The sequence below is a fragment of the Colletotrichum lupini genome, chromosome 7, assembly GCF_023278565.1.
Source record: "Colletotrichum lupini chromosome 7, complete sequence".
Taxonomy (NCBI): Eukaryota; Fungi; Ascomycota; class Sordariomycetes; order Glomerellales; family Glomerellaceae; genus Colletotrichum; species Colletotrichum lupini.
In genome coordinates, this window is record NC_064680.1 from 3,250,242 (window position 1) to 3,272,315 (window position 22,074).

The 22,074-nt window shown below is 46.0% G+C and overlaps 8 protein-coding genes across 8 annotated transcripts; 6 read left to right on the top strand and 2 right to left on the bottom strand.

The window, feature by feature from the left end:
• Positions 1–471: 471 nt before the first annotated feature.
• Positions 472–3,264, top strand: CLUP02_14011 (uncharacterized protein; the record flags this gene model as incomplete). The annotated part of the gene is made up of 12 exons (XM_049292945.1): positions 472–527; positions 600–643; positions 699–895; positions 992–1,088; positions 1,174–1,247; positions 1,307–1,445; positions 1,510–1,798; positions 1,859–1,879; positions 1,971–2,066; positions 2,241–2,508; positions 2,585–2,702; positions 2,756–3,264. The coding sequence occupies 12 exons, from the start codon at positions 472–474 to the stop codon at positions 3,262–3,264; spliced, it is 1,908 nt and encodes a 635-aa protein (XP_049150091.1).
• A 105-nt stretch (positions 3,265–3,369) lies between these two features.
• Positions 3,370–4,859, top strand: CLUP02_14012 (SNARE domain-containing protein; the record flags this gene model as incomplete). The annotated part of the gene is made up of 3 exons (XM_049292946.1): positions 3,370–3,649; positions 3,710–4,492; positions 4,546–4,859. 3 exons carry the CDS (start codon positions 3,370–3,372, stop codon positions 4,857–4,859), a joined length of 1,377 nt encoding a protein of 458 aa, XP_049150092.1.
• A 689-nt stretch (positions 4,860–5,548) lies between these two features.
• On the top strand, positions 5,549–6,968 carry CLUP02_14013 (uncharacterized protein; the record flags this gene model as incomplete). Its single annotated transcript, XM_049292947.1, has 6 exons — positions 5,549–5,568; positions 5,627–5,758; positions 6,137–6,245; positions 6,319–6,371; positions 6,502–6,669; positions 6,815–6,968. The coding sequence occupies 6 exons, from the start codon at positions 5,549–5,551 to the stop codon at positions 6,966–6,968; spliced, it is 636 nt and encodes a 211-aa protein (XP_049150093.1).
• A 7,536-nt stretch (positions 6,969–14,504) lies between these two features.
• CLUP02_14014 (uncharacterized protein) lies at positions 14,505–15,014 on the top strand (the record flags this gene model as incomplete). Its single annotated transcript, XM_049292948.1, has 1 exon — positions 14,505–15,014. The coding sequence occupies one exon, from the start codon at positions 14,505–14,507 to the stop codon at positions 15,012–15,014; it is 510 nt and encodes a 169-aa protein (XP_049150094.1).
• A 68-nt stretch (positions 15,015–15,082) lies between these two features.
• CLUP02_14015 (uncharacterized protein) lies at positions 15,083–16,031 on the bottom strand (the record flags this gene model as incomplete). The annotated part of the gene is made up of 7 exons (XM_049292949.1): positions 15,083–15,215; positions 15,283–15,399; positions 15,466–15,529; positions 15,610–15,662; positions 15,734–15,790; positions 15,878–15,973; positions 16,009–16,031. 7 exons carry the CDS (start codon positions 16,029–16,031, stop codon positions 15,083–15,085), a joined length of 543 nt encoding a protein of 180 aa, XP_049150095.1.
• A 26-nt stretch (positions 16,032–16,057) lies between these two features.
• CLUP02_14016 (uncharacterized protein) lies at positions 16,058–17,677 on the top strand (the record flags this gene model as incomplete). The annotated part of the gene is made up of 1 exon (XM_049292950.1): positions 16,058–17,677. One exon carries the CDS (start codon positions 16,058–16,060, stop codon positions 17,675–17,677), a length of 1,620 nt encoding a protein of 539 aa, XP_049150096.1.
• Positions 17,678–19,036: 1,359 nt separating this feature from the next.
• Positions 19,037–21,291, bottom strand: CLUP02_14017 (uncharacterized protein; the record flags this gene model as incomplete). Its single annotated transcript, XM_049292951.1, has 8 exons — positions 19,037–20,179; positions 20,346–20,396; positions 20,505–20,562; positions 20,656–20,662; positions 20,728–20,791; positions 20,846–20,877; positions 20,930–21,102; positions 21,182–21,291. 8 exons carry the CDS (start codon positions 21,289–21,291, stop codon positions 19,037–19,039), a joined length of 1,638 nt encoding a protein of 545 aa, XP_049150097.1.
• Positions 21,292–21,346: 55 nt separating this feature from the next.
• On the top strand, positions 21,347–22,030 carry CLUP02_14018 (uncharacterized protein; the record flags this gene model as incomplete). The annotated part of the gene is made up of 3 exons (XM_049292952.1): positions 21,347–21,609; positions 21,794–21,890; positions 21,926–22,030. 3 exons carry the CDS (start codon positions 21,347–21,349, stop codon positions 22,028–22,030), a joined length of 465 nt encoding a protein of 154 aa, XP_049150098.1.
• Positions 22,031–22,074: the final 44 nt, after the last annotated feature.

Sequence of the window (22,074 nt, forward strand, 5' to 3'; positions counted from 1 at the left end):
TTCCTCGAAGGAATGAGAAGGCTTTGATGAAAGTGGGCTGGTTGTAAGCTGAACTAACCAGCCTGCTGATAGCCTGATGGCGAGCTTACGGCTTGCATGGAACCGAGTCTAATTGGGGCGAAGGAAGATGAGGCCTTGCCGGGGGGATGGTGCAGCTTTGGGTTGAGTGAGTGTTCCTGACACGATTACACGCCGCAGATCCGCAAGCAAAAAATGAGGTGAATGAGTAGGTAGGTAGCCCGAGGCAGTCCGAAGCCCGTTTTCCTTTCTCCCTCGCTAGGCGAGACTAAACAGCTCAGCCGTAGACAGGAAGGGGAGAGGGAGGGGAAAGAGGCTTGCAGTTGCATGTGTTAGTTTCGCGCTTCCGAGACCGTAAGCTGAGAAGCGAGCGAGCGGGGTGGTGTTGAAAGTGGCCGGAAGGATCGATAATTCCCTAGAGTTGATGGGCGATGGGATGATTGGGGAGCTTGTATGGATTGGTTGTTTAAGAGGCTGAAGTCCCCGTTTACCGGTTCGCGGTCGTGGTCGTGAACTTTTCCTCGCAATTCTCCAATTCTATTGCTTGGTGTTGCTTGTTTTTGATACCTCATCATTCGTAGGAAAGGCGCATCGACCTACTCACAGGCGTCATCGCACCAAAAAAGTACCTAAACACCACTAAACTCGATCATCGGCGTCATTGCTTCGACCAGCCGCAGACACAATTGCCTGTGGCCCTAGCGACAGGTTCAGAACGGCGGCTGTGGAATTGATCGACATTGCTACTCCAGCAGGTTCATTCGACTGCAACCCACAAGAAAATCCCGTGTTCGCGGAGACAGAACAGAAAAAGCGGGGAAACGAGAAACGGGAAGACGGCAGCGAAAGAAACACGAGGTGTCCGGTTCCCAAACGAGTGGAGAGATCTGGATCGTCGAACGCTTGATTGGCATTTCGCAACCTTTGCGCTGCAACCTCACAAACTGACGACGCCACGAACGACGAAGAGCAGCGACTGTGGGGTTTAGCTACAGTAGCTAAGCCTGCCGCTACCCATCTGGCTTCGGCTGCTTCTATTCTTACCAGCCAACGAAACGCCGTCGAGCTGGGTGCAGTTGAAACCACTGCCACCACCACTATCAAGAGAAAGAGGAGACAAGACACACATTTGTGTGGACTCTCTTGAACTTTGAGGGAACCATTTCGATTGGCTCACAATTCCCGTCGTCAACATCCCTGTCGACCTCTTCGCCTTCGACACCTCCATCGTAATCGCCTCTGAACGGGTCGTTACAAGCCACCAGGACGAGGCCCGCCGCATCATCAGAAGAGGCAGCCCTCTTCACTAAATTCAAGGTTAGCCTTTTTTGAAGAGTCCCGACAGTGGCACGAACGGACAGTCAGCGACACTTTGCAAGCATTAGGGAGCCAGTTGCACGTTGGAAGCCAATTCCAGAATAAGAAGGGTGAAAAAAAGGAGGTATTGCTTCAGTCAGCAGCACCGACCGGCCAGCGAACACTTGATCGAAGCATCCATCGAGCCAATACCACCAACATCAGACAATCTTGAAGAAAGTCGCATTAATTTTAGGACGCCGGCATTGGACCATCTCCCGCCAGCGCCTCAAGTTTATTCGCCTCCATTCATCGCCCGCCGCTTGTTACAGTTACAGCGCACCCGAAGAAGAGAAGGCAAAAGTCCAAGCTTCAGGGTCCAGTCCTCGACACTCCTCGACCAATCACCTGTCACCGACCGCACCCGCCTGAGTCGAGACAGCCCAGGCTCACTCACGTTCTCACATTCTCACACGCCATTGAGGTAGTCTCACACAGCCCTGAAAACAGCGTTTTTTTTTTTCAGGTTTTCTCACCTCACCAGTGTCACCACAGCCAACAGTGGGTGAGAGAGTGACAGACAACGACGTCCCCCCTTTCCCTCGCGTTGCATCGTCGGCCCCTGCCTCGATTGGGACCTTTTTCGTCGCATGCAGGTACCTCGCCAAGCCCGCCCATCCACGAATACACTCACACTCAAATCTCATTCTCACTCTCACTCTCATCGCTCACTCATTCTTTCGGAAGAGTGTGTATTGTAGCTTACTCATCCGACTCTGAGACGACGACGCCGTTGACGAACGACGAAATTATAATCTCACAGACACACACTCACCCCAGGCGAGAAAAACACTAAAAAAAGGAACGGCCCTTTCGTCAACCCAGTTTAAATAAAAAAAACAACTGAGCACACTCACGCACACAAGCTCTCTACTCCGTAGAGTGGTTGTTGCCAATAAGCCGGGGCCCCTCCAATCATCTCTCCTACTGGAGCCAGAAAGCTACCTAAACGGCGATCGTTCCGCAAGCCAGGGGCACCCCAAGCATCGCGCCCCCGTCCCGAACAGACAATTCGAATTTCTGCTACAAAGAAGCGCTTCAAGCCACACGCTTAACGCCCACGTTCCTGCATCCAAGGCCCTGTGCAATTGTGGATTGTGGCCCATTCGCCTCGTCTCGCTTCATCGCCCCCCAGTCGACGACCATTGACCCAGAAAAAACGAGCCTGAGACTTCTGTCGTCCAAGCCTGAGAGCGACTCTGTGTGAAAGTCGTACCTGGACCTGGACTTGGACCTGGACCACACCGTCACTTTCGACGCTACAACCACAACGCCAATTCATCTCATCCGCCGCCGCCCCCCCTTCTTCTCCTTCGCCCTTTCTACCCGTACTCAACTTGCTTCTTTTTCTGCCACAATCAACAAAACATCAAATCAAAAGGCCTTACACATCTTCCTACCTACCAAAGCCATCGCGCGCGAGACCACGACGACGTTCATCCAACAAAGCAATACTACAATACATTGCATTCGCCCCTGAGCGTCTACCAACCTCGCATCATCGTCGCGCAAGGAAGAAGCCTTCGCGCTTCGCAGAAGCAACATGAGTGTCAGTGTTTCACCCCAACCCTCGCACTTCCGGTGTTTCGCCCGCCCGTCCTCGCCTTGTTCAACCCTCACTCTGCACGCTGCCCTGCCCTACCAACGTTGCATTACCTCCTGTCGTCCTCTTGTCAATCGCACGTTGCTGCGTTGCCCTTCCCTTCTCGAAGTCGAGAAAGTCCACCCGTTCCCGATCCCGTTCCCGTTGCCTTGTCCGCACACTCTTCGCAAAGCCGCAACATCGCAAACTTTGACTTCCTGCGATCACCAACCTTCTTTGCACATCATCATACTTGCTTCAGCCTGGTTGCGTTGCATTTGCCCATTTCGACTGCTCTTCCTTGTTGACGATTGACGTCTTTCTTTTTACCCTTTCATCCATCCTGCCTCCCCTAACCTAATTGACCCGACCGTTCTTCCTGCCACCGATATTCGTCGAAGAAAACTAACATAATGGCGCAGTACGGGTATGTTTCTCTCTCCCATGGAGCTGACGGGACACACGACGACGAGTACGACCTCTCCGAACGCGGAATACTGACAGACGAGCATAGATACGGTGGTCGTCAAAACCCCTTTGACCAGCGGGACGATGGTCCCGGTGGAGGATACGGAGGAGGAGCTCCTGCCAGAGGTCCTCCTCAGCAGGGCTTCGGCTCGGGACCTTCTCCCTACGGCGGTGGTGGAAACAGAGGATACAACCAGGGACCAGCTATGGGTAGGGACCAATATGGTACGACCTGACCGCGACGGTCGTACGCGCTCTTTTGCTGACATTTGTCTGTCCGACCAGGCGCCAACGTCGAGATGGAATCCCTCGCCCAGAACGCCAGCGGCTTCGGCCAGTCGTCGGATCCTAACGCCATCCTGAACGAGTGCCGATCCATCGACCAAGGAATCGACGAGATTGAGGCCAACCTGAACCAGCTGCGCATGCTGCAGGAGCGTACCCTGACCGATGCCGACACATCAGCAAACTCATCGACGGTCCGCCAGCTCGACGCCCTCTCCTCCGAGACGATGACCCTGTACCGCGGCCTTACCGATCGCGTGCGCCAAGTCAAGTCCTCGCCCGATGGCCAGTCTGCCAGAAACTCGCCGCAGGTCGGCCGTATCGATCGCCGCCTGAAGGGTGCTATTCAGCAGTATCAGCAGGTCGAGTCGGCTTTCCGCAAGCGCACCCAGGACCAGATGGCCCGCCAGTACCGCATCGTTCGACCCGACGCCGACGAGCGCGAAGTCCGCGAGGCAGTTGAGGATGCTGGTGCCGGTGCCCAGATTTTCCAGCAGGCCGTGATGCAGAGTGGTCGCCAGGCCCAGGCCAATGCCGTGCTCAACGCCGTGCAGGACCGCCAAGCCGCCCTGATGAAGATCGAGCAACAGCTGAACGAGCTCGCACAGCTGTTCCAGGATATGGACACATTGATTGTGCAGCAAGAAGCCGCCGTTACGCAGATCGAGCAGAAGGGCGAGGAGGTCGTTGAGAACCTTGATAAGGGCAACCAAGAAATCGGAACTGCAATTACCACCGCCAAGGCAACCAAGAGGAAGAAGTGGTGGTGCCTGGGTATCTGCGGTAAGTCTACGTTTGCTGTGAAGTGGTCGGGATATCTTGCTAATTGTCTACAGTCCTTATTATCATTATCATCGCTGTCATCGTTGCCATTTACTTCGCCATTATCAAGCCCGGTCAGGCTGCTCCGGCTCCCGCCACCACCGCCCGCGCGAAGCGCAACATTGGCATGCTCGAGCTGCCCGACTTCTCGAACACGGTCCCTGTCGATACTGGCGCCGCGCACCCTCAGATTCTGAAGACGACGAGCCGCATCATGCGCCGCATGGTTCAGCAGGGAGCTACCTGGGAGCCGACCGCCACTGTGCAAGACTCCGCCGTCGTCGCCCGCTTCGGTGGCAAGGTCGATATGCCTGCTGTCCGCAACTAAACGGTCCATCGTATTATTCCCGACTCTGTACAAAATACCCATCATACCATACCGCCTTTATCCACCGCCTCATAACACACTCGAGGCTTCTCCAACACCACCAGTATACCGTCCCTCCGACTCGACGTCTGGATTGATTTCTCACTACCATTACTCACTAAGAGCTTCTCGCCGCTTTTTATAGACGGACGGATTATATGGAAGGTTAATTTCATATCTCTTTTTGCTGCTGGGTAAGGGGCAAACCAAACACGGAAAATGAGGTGGAAAAGAGTCCTGTGGAGCCCAAAGCAAAAAAGGACCACAAACTTATCTCGTAGGGTGTTTCTGTATACCCATAACCAGACTTTCTTTACTTGTTCAACCAAAACCATCCGTGCTTCCTCTTTTCTTGTGTTGCGTCTTGGATTCGAAAGGTTCTCCTTTTTTCGGATTCTTCGAGAGGAGGCAAAAACTATCGAACACACTTGTGCGGGCGTTTTCTAGCTAGCTTACCTTTTGCCTGCGACTCTGATCGTTGTGTGCTCCTTTTTTACAGTTTAATTTGTTGCATCAGGGGCGTTGGCATGAGTGGTTCGTAAATATAGTCACCTTTTTAAACTTGACGCTTTTCATACTTGAGTACCTCTTGATTTAGTGATGTCTTCACGGGATGTCGTTGTCGTAGCTCCGCAAAACTGTGGTCAACTATGAGTGTGCCGTTTGTGAGGTTGCCCGTATGTGCGAGCTGAATGAGGATTTGATGCCCTTCTCGAGATGAGTCACAGCGACGGAGCATCCGAGTTGTGTGCACTTTCCAGAGGGCTTTGGTATTACTTCTCGGTTTTCTTGTCGCTGATGAGACACGTGCTTGGGATGAAGTCATTTGACGTGCTCATGGACCTCGATACGCGAACACTGTATGCGAGGCAAGAAAAACCAGCTTTATGATTCCAGTTGTATCTGAACTAGACTATTGTTCCGACTTCCTCCACCTACCGTTATGTTCATTAGCGTTTGGTATCGAATAGATGAGTGGCTTTTATCTTCTTACTTATTTTCTCAACCCTAGTATTTTCAACGCTTTCTCAAATTTCATGCCTCCATACCGAGAACCCAAATCGAGTCCATTGCCTAGCCCTTGGTCTTCATTGGAAACAAGCCTTTTTAAAGCATTCATTCACTGCTAAAGAAGGGGGCTCGAGGGCATTCATGTATAACTAGCGAGTCTCCATCTTATTTTCAAAAAAGATTACAAAGGCACACGCTCTTGAAATGGCTCTTTGATTTAACCACAGAACGCAATACAAAAACTCCCAACTGTTCGTCCAACGCCGCTCGGTCAAGCTGTTAAAATTCGACAAGCCCTCGAAGAAGTTTAGAAGGCGGGTGGAGGTTGGCGGCCCGGTGGGATAGTTTACAAAATGGCTTGCGCTGACTGGTCGACACTCTCTGTCGGCCTGTGCGTGATCAACTCTAGAGACAAACCGTAGCTAGCGCAGAACTAGATGAGTTCGTTTCTCCATCTACAAGGTGTTCGTAATGCGTAGCGGTATCCGTACGCCCTGCCACTTTAACGCCGCGCGGGTATCGTGTAAGTAACAAAGGCATGTATCGGCTGGAGACGCTTTGAATTTACTATCTTTTCGATGTGCCGATCAAGTCGTTGCTGCTTGAGTTCAACTTTTTTGTTCGACGAAGGTGGTTCTCGCACACCAGCCCGGCCAGTTGGAGATGTCCGACGTGATATGTACTCGATATACTTCGAGCTTGAGATTATCGACATTCTTTGCGTTGTAGAACTAAGTGAACTGCCCAATTTGTGGTATAAGTGAGATATTCCCATGGACTAGGTGTTGTGTCCAGTTCCTGTAACATGCATGTTGTTTCTGCCATAAGATTCTCGTCTTTGGTCCAAAATAGGCTAGGTAGGCCATGTTTCCGGAATCCAAAGAAATGGCGTGATTCCTGAATAGCAACTACGATATGGCGTTGAAGGATTCAACTCTGGATATGGACACTCAAGATTTGGCCCACAGTTCCACTTTCTTACACGTTGCGTCACCTGCGCGGTTGCTTCGCTACGACTTATATGCCTCTACTTCCCTGGGAGAGATCTGGAGGCCATGAAAACTGCAAAGTTATTCATTTGACTCTGAACATTGATACTATCTAATAGCGAGATCCGTAATAGCCAAGCCACATTTGTCAACTTTTATTAGTATCCCTATTACAGGGTGGTTAGTTCGAACCGTAGTTAACGAAGAGATTAATTAAACTATATAAATATCTGCGTAGTAGGTATAAAAAGGAGGTTCTAACTATAGGTTAGGCTAGCTATAATAATTATAAATAGGGCCCCTAATTAGCCCCTATATAGTCGGTTATATACCGCGGTCAAATTAGACTTCTAATTTAATATTAACTTTCTCTTTCTTTTATCGATTTAACTACTATAGTTAGAAGTATAATTCGACCTCGGGCCCGTTTACTAAGTCGTCTCCTTTTCCCTCTTTTCTCTACTCTTTTTATATAACCTATCCTTCTATTCGTATAGTAACTTTTTTATTACTTACGAATTACTCTAATCCCTTATTTAGTACTACTTTTATAAAAGAGTTTATGAGGTTATTTTATTATTAATTTAACGGATCTTAAGTATCTCGCGCCTTTCGTACGATTACCTAAGGGCTATAATATCGATTATAAGCCTCTTTTCTTTTATTATTCTTAATTTAACGAGGTATTCGTATAGTAAATAAGAATCGGTATAAATAACCGTTAGAATAGGTAGAAGGCTAATTCGATTAATAATCTTTTTTAGCGTCGTTAAAATCGCATAGGAGAGGTTAACGTTATTAACTATACTATAGACCTCTAACGCTAATATACTTCTTATTACCCGCTTACTTTTAGTTAATAAATAGTAAATTATATTACTATATATAGTAAATTCGCTCTCGCCTATACTCTCGTTAACTAGGATAATAATATACCCTAATTACGAAGTAAGGTTATTATTATTTATAAATAACTTATTAATAAAGACGTAGAGCTTACTAATTATAAGGTCGATTAGGTAGTAAATGAGACCTTAATTAAGATTCGTTTATTATTACTTAAGCCGCTTATTAAGTACCTCGACGTCTCGTTTAGTTAGATTTATAGCCTATATTATTTTAATATAATTAAAAGTTACTTTAAGTTAAAAAATACTTATAATATATACCCCTCGCGCGAGCTTAGCCTTATATTACTTTTTAACGTCGGTTACGTTTAGATCGACGAGGTTAATCTTCTTACCCTACCCCTTTTACTAAAAGACGACGGTTTCCCCTTTAATTATAAGAATCCCGCTATTAAATACTAAGGGGGTATTTATTATAAAGACCTTTTTTAGCTTCGCTACGAAGCTTACTTTTTAGAGCTCCTTATCCTCTTTTTTTATAAAGTTAATATTAAATAGGCTTAATATATCGTCGGTCTATATTCCGACGATCCTAAATTAGTTATTTTCGTACTCCGCGACTAGTAAGTATAGGTCGTACGTAGAGGTAACTATTAATAATTAATTAATATAAAAATCGTAGTAAGTAGCTTATTAATAAGTACCCGATTTTGCGAGCCTATATAGTGGCTTAAGCACTTTAATAATTATGCTTTCTAGGTACTTACTAGCTATTTCTTTTAGTAAATGGGCTAGGATTTTCCTTATAAGCCCTGTAGCCGATTAGGTATAGGCCTAGGTAATATTACGGCTCTAAATCTCGTATCCCTTCTTTTATAGCGATGCTATTAATATTATTATTAATCGTTAGCTATAGCGCTATATAGTGGGCGATTATATAAGTAGCGTCGCCTTTTTAACGTTACTATACCCCTAAATTACGTATCTAAACTTCTCGTACGGCTAGGGTATTTCTTTTTTTTTAATCTTACGAACTATTCGTAATTTAAATATGCGGAGGTTTATATATTTTTTTAGGTCGTATAAGATAAATCGATAGACCCCTCGATCGTAAAGAGTATCTACTTTAATAAGATTTAATCCCTTATACGGCTTTTTAATAGTTATAATTACGCTTTCTTTACGTAGTTTAATTACTAGCTCGAAATCGGCTTTCTTTTTTATTATATAAAAGGTATTAATTACCTCGTTACTAGTAATAAATTGCCGCGTTAGGGCTTGCCGTCGTAGTTTTTTACGACGTCTTACTAATAATATTAGTACTCTTTTAGTAATTTCCTTTTTTTTATCGTTTATTAGTACTACTACGACGATTTTGTTAAGGATAATTTCCTATGCCTCTACCGCGGGTTATATAGTTTCCCCTAGCTCTTTTTTTTTTTATAAGTTAGAAATTACTTCGTTAGGATCTATATAGTACGGTTTAACTATTATAATTAATATTTTAAATAACTAGTCGCGATCTCTCGCGACTATATAAGAGCGCTCGTTAATAAAAATTAACTTATATAGCCCAGCCTACTATTAGGTAATTTCGTACTATACTTATATATCCGAATTTAGTAGTATATTTAAATTATCCCTTATATCGGGCCTATTGCGCATAGTAATTACTTCGTTAACTTACTTTTTTATACTTACCTCGCGTAGTACCCGTATTACTTTTTTAACTACTTAGGCTCGTTAGCTTATGCTTAGTAACGGTAGTAAAGCTAAGGTCGTTCTTAAATATACTTTAAATACTAATAGCGTTAGTATAAGTCCGTTAGGCCCCATAGTGTTATTATAGTATTTAAGTACTATCTAGAGGCATTCGTCGTTAGTAGAATCCGGATTTTCCTTTTTAATAATTCTAAACGCCCTTTTTAACTATTAATATACCCTTTTTATTTTTTAATACTATAGTGCGCTTTAACGGGTACGACTTTTAATTATATACCGTAGGCTATCGTATTATCCCTAAATTTTACTAACTTAAAACTAGTACTAGCGTTAGTTTTAATACCGTTTAGCGGTCCCTAGTATATATCGATCTAGCTTTTTCGTAGGGCTACCTATACTATTTTTACTTATAAATCCCAGAGGAATTGCCCTACCTAGAAGGATATAGCTACGTCGATTATATATAGTACTAGCCGACTATTTAAGTAGAAGATATCGACGACGATTTCTTAGTTAAAGTTAAGCTTATTACGTAATTTAAACTTAAATCTGCATAGGCTCTACGTATTTATTTAGTATTAATAATATACTTTCGTTAACTACTCTAGCGCTCCTATTTCGATATTATTATTACTTAATTACTTTAGGAGGTTATATAGCCTCGTAACCGACGGGTACCCGAATCTCTAGTATAGTTTTCTAAGCTCACTTTCTATTTAGTAATTAATCGACTTCGTATCGTTAATAAGCTTTATAAACGCATACCCCTATTATCGTTTAACTATCTCGAAGTACTTACTACTAGAGATTCTATTCCTCGTATTATTAAATATAATACTTAGTCGATCTATGTCTTTTAAATATAAGAGAAATAGGGTATTAACGAGTAAAATATAGAAAGTTATCGTTCCGAAGTGCGTCTCTACTTTTACTATATCTAGGGCGATAATTTCCTTACCTAGGCCGAAACTAATCCTCGTAATACCCGCTATTAATATATTAAGCGTTACTAGCGCGATCTTTTATAGTACTTAGAATTACCCTTTTCCTCTAGTTAATTATTATAATACTCTAGTATTTAGGATAATCCTATAAAAATCGTCTAGGCCGTACTTTTTATTTACGTAAAATACCTATACAAGCTTAGCATTCGAGGGATCTAAGTAGTATAAAAAGGACCCCTCTAGCTACCTCTAGATTTACTTAGTACTATATTCCTTTTCTTTAGATATTAAAAAAAATAGCGTTTTCTCCTTAATTATTAAGAGAATGGGCTTCGGCCTTATTAGATTCGCCCTTTTAGCCGCTTTTATATCCGTTATCTAAGGGACCTTCCCTTATTATCCGTAAATAAAAGCCTACTTATTAAGAGCTTTTACTACCCTCTGTTCGTTTAGCCTCGTATATCCTCTAGAAGCTAATAGGGCGAAAAAAGAGTAGTTAATATCGTCGATTTCGTTATAATCTAATTTATTAGTATAGGGGGTGAGATTTTCTTTATTTTCTAAATCTCTTATAGGGGGTATATACTTTAGGCCGCTACTTTAGCTACCGTTACTAAGTTCTGTACCCCCGGATCTACCCTTATATATAATAAGGAATTAGTTAAACCGACGAGGGCTAGTTTTACTATTTACTACCCTCGACTTTTTATACTATTTATATAATTTAGTACGCTCTTCCTCGGAGTAGTTATTTAACTAATATCTATCTTTTTTATAAATATAGTATTACTTTTTCTATTACCCTACTTATAAGTTAAATCTCTACTTATTTAATAAATCTAGGCCTCCTTACTAGCGATTACTATATCTAGCCTCTTTTTTTTTTTTTTTTATGTTTAATTAACTTAATATTATTAATAAGGGCCGTCGTATACTTAGAGGTAGGTTTAGCGTAGTATTCTTACTTTAATATTAAAGCTAAATCTTAGCCTCGAGTAGAGCGTCTCGTAATTTTTAAGTACTTAGTATAGGGTGATTTTTATTTTTAATATACGCTAGATTACGGTATAAAAATATCTAACTTTTCGCTCGTTTATTCCCTTATTTAGCTAGGTTTTCGCTAGCTTATCGATTTAATTAATAAGCTCTTCGAGGATCTTTACTCGTAATTTACTCTCTATTATCCTAGCTATAAATACAAAAGAAATCGCTCGTAGTTTAGATAGGAGCTCTAGGTTCTTATCGTAGGTCTCGAAGTAGCTTCGGATTACGTTAATTATATTAAAAAAGTCGTTTTAATTAAGATTACGTACCGCTTCGTAGTAATAGTTAGAGGCTTTGCTTATAAGTACGATATTAATTACTAAATAGTACTAGTATTCCCTAATTCCGACTTTTTTATAATAATTATAAAATATCGTTAGGGTTTTTTATAAGACCTTATACTTCCCCCTAGAATATAATTTCTCTTTCGGGAAGATCTTTTTAAGGTCTATAAATTACTTTATATTTACTATTAGATTTTTAGTATTTATATACGATCCCTGCGTCGCTACGTATTATTAATAATTTTAAGTCGTTTACCTCTTTTTTTATTAGCTAATCGGCGCCGAATTTCGTATTAATAGTAGTAATAAGTTATAGATCGAAATAAGTAGAATTATTAATTATCGTACTTCTAGTACTATATTTTACCTTAGTATATCCTTTTATAATAATAGATTTCCGTTAGTAATTATAGGGAGGAAATCTAGGTCGTTTACCTTTTTTTTAAATTCGTTAAAGCGATTATACGCTCTATCGACCTATGCCTAGTTCTATAGTACGAACTCCTCTTTTATAATTATTATTATTAGTATTTCGTATAGCTCTCGTAATTATAATTACGCTAGTAATACCCCTCGCCTATAGAGGAATCTATTAACTACTTTTATAATTCTTAAGTTTGCGCTTGCGAACTATTCGTTTAGTTAGTAGCTAAGGTCGTCTACGATTTTATAAAATAGGGGTTGCCCCTATAGCCCCTTTTTCTTATAAACCTTAGTTAAATAGATTAATACTACGTTAATTTACTTACCGTTAGGCTAATCCGCGATTCTATATATCTACGTCCCCTAATAGTCTAAGTTAATATTTACTTATTTATAAGGGATTGGGATTCTATTTAGGATCGGGTTTTGTCCTCTTCTTCTTTACCCTAACTCGCTAAGGGTCGTGCTCTAGCTTATGCTTATATTAATAGTCGCTAGCGTATTTAATTTTAATAAAGATATATCTAATCTGCGCGCGGGTTATAGTAAATCCGTGCTTTTATTACTTAATAAATTTATTAAAGTCTAGGAAATTCCCGCTTCCTCTTACTATCTCGCTACTACTCTCGTTTTTATTATTTTTAGCGATTATTACTACCTTTTTAAATCGCTAGTTATTATACTTACTAAGATCCTCCTTTTTATTTAGTAAAAAAGGGTAGGTTTTAGTAGTTCTTTTTAATAATAATAATAGTAGACGTTTATATTATTATAAGAAGATATAATAATTAGTCTCGGGATCTTTATTAATTACCGATTTCTACTATCCCGTATACTTCTAGCCTCCTAAGCCTCGTGCTCTTTATAATTTCTAAATAGCTTCTTTAGTTAATTTCTTAAAATTAGTAATCTTATACTAGGAGCTAGTATAAAAAAAGAAGCCCTTTAGTAGCCCTCTAGAGGATTCTTTTCTTTTCTCTTTAGATCCTCGTCTTTTTAGCCTTTTTTTAAGCTAATAGTAACTTTAGTAAGAGGTCGTAGGACTACTTTAGGGTAGCTATTTTTTTCTTAAGTTAATCTCCGAGATCCGTAATACTCTTAGCTCGATACTATTAAGACCTCTAAATTCCCTCCTCCCTTATTAGACCGTTTCTTATATTATATTCTTAAGTAATACTTAGGGGGTAGTTAAGGGAGCTACGAAGAGGTCGTTTAGATCGTAAGCTTAAAGTCGTACCTATAAGATCCTTATAATAATAGACTTTCCTATATACTATAAATTTCTTAGCTTAATAATTCTTATAAAGTTATTTTTATTACTAAGTAAGAATATTTATATTTAGAGATCCTTTTTTTCGATCGCGCGGTGCTCTTTTATACCGTACTTTTATTAATTTAACTAATTAATTTTTAATTACGAGCTAGCTATAGAAAAGTCGTTTAATAAAAAAGCTACTCGGGGCGACGGTAAAAGGCTAGTTACTTAAGCAGTTCTATTAATTAACGTAGTTTAACGTAATAAACGTCGACCTCTCGTAAGTAATAAAGGGCTACGATTACTTAATTCCGTACGGTATTTAAAAATCGCCTCTTTTTTTATCTATTTCTATAAGGTTAATTAGTACGAATCTCCTATTTTATATAGTATTAAGAAGTCGTCTTTTTTATATAGCGAGATATTTTACTAATTTATAATAATAGAGTTTAACTACTAATTAATATTAGTATCCTTATTATAAAGTAGTTAGTTCGAACCGTAGTTAACGAAGAGATTAATTAAACTATATAAATATTTGCGTAGTAAGTATAAAAAGGAGGTTCTAACCGTAGGTTAGGCTAGCTATGATAATCGTAAATAGGGCCCCCAATTGGCCCCTGCGCAGTCGGCTGTATGCCGCGGTCGAATTGGACTTCTAATCCGACAACTTTACTGTACTAGCCTACCTCGTAGACATGCCAAGACCAGAACGCGAAGCTCACGGCTGAATGGCATTTTTCTGTTGCCAGGATACTTGATGGTGATCACGAGATACGATCACGCTAGAGGCTTATTGTTCCATAATTACCTGGATTTCAAAGCAAAGTTGGTTCCTCTTTACTGGGTTACAATCTGCTTACAAACTTGAACGAATTGCCAAGAGTTGAAGCTATCGTGACTTGTAGGATTGTAAGTTGCAAAGAAGGCTTCAAATTATAAGCTCCATGATTCTCGCGTCTCGGAAGTCTCATTCTTCAGACCAACACCTTCAGTCAGTCTACAATTCATCTCATCGTTCATCACATCTTCCTTCTCTCTATCCATAATCAAACTCCTAACTCAACCTCAACCTCATCGCCCAACATGCTCTTCACCAAGCTCTCCGCCCTCACAGCCCTCCAGCTTCTCTCCCTCCCCGCGGCCCAGGCCCAAACCAACAACAACGTTTCCGCGCCCACCACCACCGTCCCATCCTTCACCTGCGACCCAGGCTACCCCGTCTCCTCCGCCGAGCAATCCATAATCTTCACAAACTTCCTCCGCAAGTTTTACATCGAAAGGGACGTCTACCGCGCCGGGCGCGAACACATCCTGCCCAACGCAATCAACCACAACCCCAACGTCAACGGCGACCGCGACGCCAGCCTGGCCTGGGTTGCACCCCTCATTGCTGAGTGGAATGTGACTATTACCAACACCGGGTTCGCGGATAACGTCGGGTGGAGCCATGTTAAGGTTGAGGGCCCCGGGATGGGGCGGTATACTGTTGCTGTTGATATTTGGCGGTTCGAGGGGGGATGTGTCGCTGAGCATTGGGATGCGTTGCAGGTTGCGCCGCCGGCGAATAGGACGAACCCGTTGGAGTTGGTTTGAGGTTGCCTAGCTGAGATGGTTCAGGCGGATGTGCCCAAGAACTAGAGGTTTGGAAGATTAGACTGTATTCACGGCGAGGTGGAATCCACATAGCTGGTATTCGCACATAGGGCTAAGTCATGGGTATTAGAGGAGCAGACAATATACTGGTAATAAATGGAGTATCCGCTGTCTTCCATAAAATCACCAAAGAGACTGATCCTAGGGAATCAGATCGTTACCAGCAGATGTCGTTGACTTGTGTCTAGAGCATTGAACTGATGTTTACAACATTGGTGACAAAATATCCGGGCTCCAATCACATAGTCGGAGCCAAGTAACTGATTGTGTCGATAAGGTGAGTCGGAGGGCTGGGAAAGTGCCACCTTCTACTCCTGCACTACGTCTACAATTCAATGTGTTCCTAGGGGGGGGGGGTTACCAAGACCTCAGCAATATAAAAATAGAAGACGACTTGCATGTCGGTAACTCTGGGCCAATCGGAGCTTGCTCGTTGAATTCAATTTTGATGTTCACTTGGCTACATGTCTCTAATTCCTTATACTACTTACCTAGACAAGCAGTTGGGGCTCTAGCCTTTGGCTCTCGAGCAGACCATCATAGCCAACTAGTTCTGGATATCCTACAATTTGGGCATCGCTAAGTCGACTATACAATTATGATAATTCGCTGAAAACAGACTCAATTCATTCAGTCGCGACAAAGTTTTTATATAGTACAGGTCTTCGAAGCTGTCCTGTTCCGAATCGTCAACGTCATTGCGAATGCCTCGTACTCTGTCGGGTGTAAGCGACACCATTCAAGAAAGCCGGTGGGATACCTCCAATTAAGTGCCGACCCAATGTCACACTGGGCAATCTTACATGCTGAACTCTATTCTAGCAAAGGAGTCTTTCTGGACGTCCGAGGCAGCCGGTGAAGATGTAGTACTTAAAAGCTTCTCGCCGTAGTCGCACAAACTGTAAACACATGTGAGCGATCAACACTGTCTCACGTAATCTTCCTCGTCGCATACATACACACACAACATTTGATTCGTGGTCATGCTGAATAGCTCTTACTCGATGCAGCAGTTCACCAGGGCCCTATTGGGCGGCCTCTTATCAATCTCCCCCCTCGCAGTAGAAGGCTACTCGTGCTCCTCGCCCGCCGAAGCATGCCTGATCCTCGCCTCCACGCTGCCGCCTGAAGTGTTCACGGCACCGAACACGACAGACTATCAGTCGGTTCGGGACGGCTACTGGAGCCAAACCGCCGGAGGCCTCAGCCCGGCCTGCATCACACGTCCTAGGACCACCGAGGAGGTGGCGTCCATCGTCAAAATGCTCTCGACCTGCGGCAATGATGTCCGACTCGCCATCAAGAGCGGCGGCCACGGCTCGTCCCCGAGTTGGTCCAGTACCGACGGTGGCGTCCTCGTCGCCATGGACGCCATCAGCGAGACCCAAAACGTAGCAGACAAGGGCTACGCTCTCGTCGGCTCCGGAGCCCGCTGGGTCGATGTGTACAAGACTCTCGAACCCCAAGGCGTGACCGTCATCGGGGGCCGCTTCGCATCCATTGGCGTCGGCGGCCTGCTCCTCGGCGGCGGCATGAGCTACTTCAGCGGACTCCACGGCATGGCGTGCGACAACGTGCTCAACTACGAGGTCGTCCTCGCCGACGGCACGGTCGTCAACGCCAACCTGACCTCCGAGCCGGACCTCTTCCGCGCCCTCAAGGGCGGCGGGAACCAGTTCGGCATCGTCACGCGCTTCAGCCTCAAGACCTACCCGCACGCCAACCAGGTCTGGGCCGGCATCCTGACCTTCCCGCTCGACAAGGCCAAGGAAGTCTTTGCCGCCACGCAGGCCTTCAGCGCCAAATACGACCCCCAATCGCACATCTACCTCAGCATGGGAGGCGGCGCGAACCCGCAGCTGGACTTCCTCAATGTCTACGTCTTCTACAACGCCTCCTCGCCGCCCGCGGGCGACGCCAGCCCCTTTGCGGGCTTCTACGCGGCCAAACCCACGGCAGATAGCACCGCCACGCAGAACTTTTCCGCCCTCATCACGTCCAACAACAATGGCAACCTACCGCTCAAGCGCTGGCTCATTGGCGGCCACACGTTTCCCAATCTCCAAGGGCAGCAGGGCGCGGATCTCTACCTGCAGCAGTGGCAGAGCTTCCGCGACAAAGCCAACGCCACGGCAGCGGGCGACCAGGCGCGCATATTCTCCATGGCACTGGTTCCCGTCCCCGCGGCCGTCACGCGCGCCGGCGATCGTGTGGCTTCCGGCGGCGGCGTCAAGAACGTGATGGGGCTCGATGCGGATGCCGGGGACGCCGCGTGGGTTGACTACACGCTCGCCTGGGCGGAGGCCAAGGACGACGAGAGGATGTTTGGGTTCGTCGAGGGCATCAGTGCGGACGGGGACCGGCTGGCGACGTCTTTTGCGCCGGGGGTGAGGAGCTCGAATGCTGTTGAGGGGGAACGGGCGGTGTCTGCGGAGAAGGCGGCGTTTTATAGGACGAATCCGCGGTATATGAATTATGCGCTTTTGAATCAGCCTGTGCAGGCGAGTTATGGCGAGGAGAATGGGCGGTTTTTGCGGGAGGTGCAGAGGCGGTATGATCCTACTGGGTTGTGGAGGAGGGATGGTGGGTTTCTCTGGGAGTAGGTAGCTCTTGAGCTACTGATAGCCAAGAGTTGAGGTATCAATAATAAGTACAGAAGCATAGTTCAAAGTCGAACAAACGAGCAATCATCATTTCAAAGACCGATGAGCACAGTGACGGCCTCGAGACAAGAGAGGTGGAGCTAGACCACTGAGTGGTGGGAGGGAGAAAGAGGGATCAAATCTCTGGTTTCTGCGCATTATTCACCCTAATGTGCATTGTTCTATTACTTTGGGTTCATCTTGGACCCTCAATCGTTCACTACTGGTCACATTCTCACGTTGGAGGATCCGTGGCGAATACAGAGACGACGAACGGCAATGCGTTACAGTGAGGGCTGAGTGCGGTGGTGCTTAACCTTGGAGGCTGATACCGTATAGCTAGCAAAAGATGTCTTTCTTAAAGGCGGTGATGTGGAGAACTTCGCGGGAGTTGCCAGCACCAGATATGGAAGAAGGTCCCACAATGGCCATGGGACTTCGGAAAGGCTGGTAATCTTTGCTACATTTATAGCTGCTTCTGCTGCTGATGATCCGTTGCCGTCTTCTTGGCTCGACCGAACATTCGAGCATATGCCGACAACCATGGCCGCTTACTCTAAGGGAAATTGCCATCAGTTTAAGCAGCTATTTAGCCTATGCAGCAAGTCTTTGGCAAGATTTCCGAAAGGATGATCGTCCTGTATCAGTGGCCATCTTGAGTCGCCTTTCCAAAGACCAGGAGCACGACTTACACATAGATGCGTTCCTTGCTTTCCGGCTAGCTGACGCTTTAATTCCTACGCCTTACTCTTTCCCTTCCATCACTTAGAATCGTGTTGAGAACCAGACTGAAGTGATTGCGCATGGACTTGGTGCGCAAGTAGAAGGAAATAGAAAAAGATGTGGAGGAATAACGGTGCCTCGAGAAAATCCATTGCAGTATCAATTGGGCAAGAACACGTGCAACGAAATTCACTTTCAAATACGTATCTCGTATTCGGGTCGCCTGTCAACGACATATTCCAAGCTATGGACTATCAAGGTCGCTTCAATCTCAAAGCAGAGCTACTTGCTGCCATCCTAAGGTAGTTGGTAGAGAAAAGCATCTATACTCCGGGTTTCCATCATGATTCGTGATTCGTGAATCGTACAAAGGGCCAGCTACTGGCTCCCCGCCGCCATGGTCTAAGCTAGCAGTAGGCCAATCCTCTATCATTCTCTATAATCTATCAGCATCAATGGTTGGGATTCACATGGTATTGGCTCTTACCCTTCATCTTGATATTAAAAGTCTCGAGTCCTCCGTGGACCATGTCGAAGGCCCAATTATGTAGCTGTCATCAGGCCGAAATTTAATGAAAAGGTGCACGCATGACAGCATCACTCCTCGGCCGGTTCAGCCTCGACATCAGAAGGCCTCGTCTCACGCGCCTTCTCAGCGCGACCCTCACCAGCCTTGACAACCCGCCGAAGGACGCTCATCTTGCGCTCGAAATCCTCGAGCAGCGGTCCGTACTCTTCGCTCCCAGACTTGGCCACGCCGCTATGAGAGCTGGGCAAGCTCTCGGCACGATCCTTCTCCTTGTCAGCCATCATTGTGGCGCCCTCGCTTTCGACGCCCTCGATCTTGAGCACCAGTCCGCCCTCCTTCTCGCCCTCCTGACGAGATATGCTGGCGTCGGTCACAGCAAAGTCTGCGCTAAGGCTGGCGACGGAGGAAACCTTCCATTGGCCGTCTTCACCTGGAACGACATCGAGGAGGACGGCTCGGTTCGGGTTCGGGTTCGGGTTCTTCCCGGGCCCGGATTTGGAGGTCGAGGCCGAGGGGGTCGAGATTTGGTTCGAGGAGTGATGTGCTGCGAGGGCGGTTGTGAGGGTATCCGGGTCATCGTCTAGGAAGATGTACTTGACGGTCGGGTGATGGGTGGTGTTGGCCGTGGAGTTGGAGACGAGGGTAAAGAAACCGGCGGGATCGAGCTTGGGCAGAAGGGCTTCGTCGACGGCCTCGTTCTCAGCTGCGTCATCTGCGTCCAACGTGGGGATGATGGCCGTTGTTGTATCGGTGCCAAGCTTGTTGTCGGATGGTGAGCCGGCAAGGGTGGCCTTCTGGCCTTGTGAGAAGGACGAAGACAAAGGCGCCTGGGCGGGCTGTTCGGCCTCGGGGCGCGGGGACGTCGGGACGTCGGCCATCGTCAGACGGTATAGTTCCTCCGTGGTCGCGTGATCCTTTCGAGGGGGAATGTATTCCCAGGGTGGTCGGGGTCGGCGAGGCGGGCGGCGGGGAGTTGAGGTGTTGGTATCGACAGTGTCCCTCGCGTCGCGCTGACTGTCATCTTTTCCTGGGATAGTATGGGAGCTGCGGTCGGAGGTGGTCTCGAAGATGAGCTGCAGGGTGGCACGGGAGCTAGCTGGATAGCTGTTGGGCGCCATGGTGGAGCGGGTTCCAGGCTGCTGGGGACGGCTTATCGCTATCGCCACGTGACAGCGGGGTGCCTGATCTGGCATGTGATTGCGAACCTCCAACTTTGAACATCAGTTCAACAAGTAGAGGTATAAGATCGGGAAACTGCATTGCCCTCAACAGTGATCTCGTGTCAGAGACATATATAGGAGAATATTCTACGACAATTCATGATCCTCTGACTTCTTCTTCGCATGCACAGTCAAGCTAAGGCCATGCTTTCCTCACCTCAGGCGTTGGTCTCAGGTCAATGGAACGAGACGTGATTGTTGAAAGCGTCTTTGCTTGTCACTGCCACTAACACTATAATATTGATCAATCTTGATCCGAAGAATTCTGGACCCTAAGTAGGAATCTTTTTCTTTGGCTCGCGATGGGGCGGCTGACAGGACCAGAAAGTCTGTCCGCCAGTCCAAAAGAGCCTTCGTAAGGGTCTTGGGTATCGCTAAAAAAACAGTTCGCCAAACGCCAACCATGTCAAATCATTTCCATGAGAAACCCCTAGCTCTCATTTGTCTCATTCTTTGGATCAGTGAACTCGAATTCTAGCATATGTCAGTTGGGTGTTGAGTCAAAGAGAATGTTGTCAAACATATGAGATGAAACTTACTTTGACGGCACATTGGGCATTGGCCCTTTGCTGAGTCCTGCTTGATCCACTCCAGGATGCAATGCTTTGACTTGTGTCAGCATAGGCAATACGGCGATAAGCAAAGACAAGCACTTACCATATGGAAGTTGTGACCACACTTGCCAGACACTAGTTGTTATTAGTTACGCAATGGTGTTATGGGAGGTTGGAAAGAACATACGGATGCTGCAGTCATCGCCAGGGTATTTGCAGGTTGGACATGTGCCGTCAAAGTGGACTTGGCAGATGCCACAGACATCGTCTTCTGGGATATCCCACCGCCACGTCGCGACGGTGTTCCACCGGGTGATCTTGACCTTCATGAGGGATGTTGTTGTCGCTAGGGTCTGGTATCTGCGGAATATGATTCGTTTGTCGTCAGTGTTTTCAGACAAACACTGTTGCGAGAAAGAGTGATATGCTTGAATGAGACCCTCTGTTTCTTTGCATGAAGTGGTAATCTTGTTGTCGTGATTTTAGCCCTGGGGCTTTTGTTTGTTGGAGTTGGGAAGGCGGGACCACGGCGGACTGGCAACTGCCCATGGAAGGTGGGACTTGTGAAAACTGCGGGGCAAAAGGGCCCTGCAGCCAGTCAATCATGTCAGAACCAGATGGCGACATGGCCCAAGCTCCCCGCATTCACACCAACCGTTCCAACTTCCGGAGTACGTACAGCCAGTCGGCCACCGCACCTTGTCGCTTTTTGCTTCGTTTTCCCAGGCGGTTTGTCGCGATGCTCCACTTAAACGGAGTCACTGGTGACCGGCCGGACCCCGACCTCCTCTGTCTCCGCCCGCTTATCACTGACTGGGAACCAGTGGACGCCCCCCGAATTCCTGCGACTCTGACAATCCCTCCAAGGTAGAGGGTACCCCATTCCCATTCCATCCAATCCTTGCGGCCTGGCTACATTGCTCCTTCTCCAAAAAATCCCGTGCGACACCACCACCCATAACCACCAGTAGTGACCACCGACCGCGGCGTCCAGAACAAACAACCATCAGCAAAAGGGAAGAAAACGGTAGTGACGGCAAGCCTCATTTAGAGCTTTCCCCTCTTCCACATTACCTTCCAATTACCTTACCTCCAACCCCGCACTGAAAACCACCACATGCAATGCCTCTGCGGCTCAAGCATTTGTGGTGATTTTCCTCTTTCCCTCTGACCCTTCCGAAAGGTAAAGGGCCCAGCGTTCCGGGCTCCCGCCCACTGCCGTCGTCACCGACTAATATCGACCGACACCGCTCCTCCTGACCCGGCAATCCCTCCCAACCTGATCTGACATCACCCGCCCATACCAGAACCAGTTGATCCAGACACAGTCAA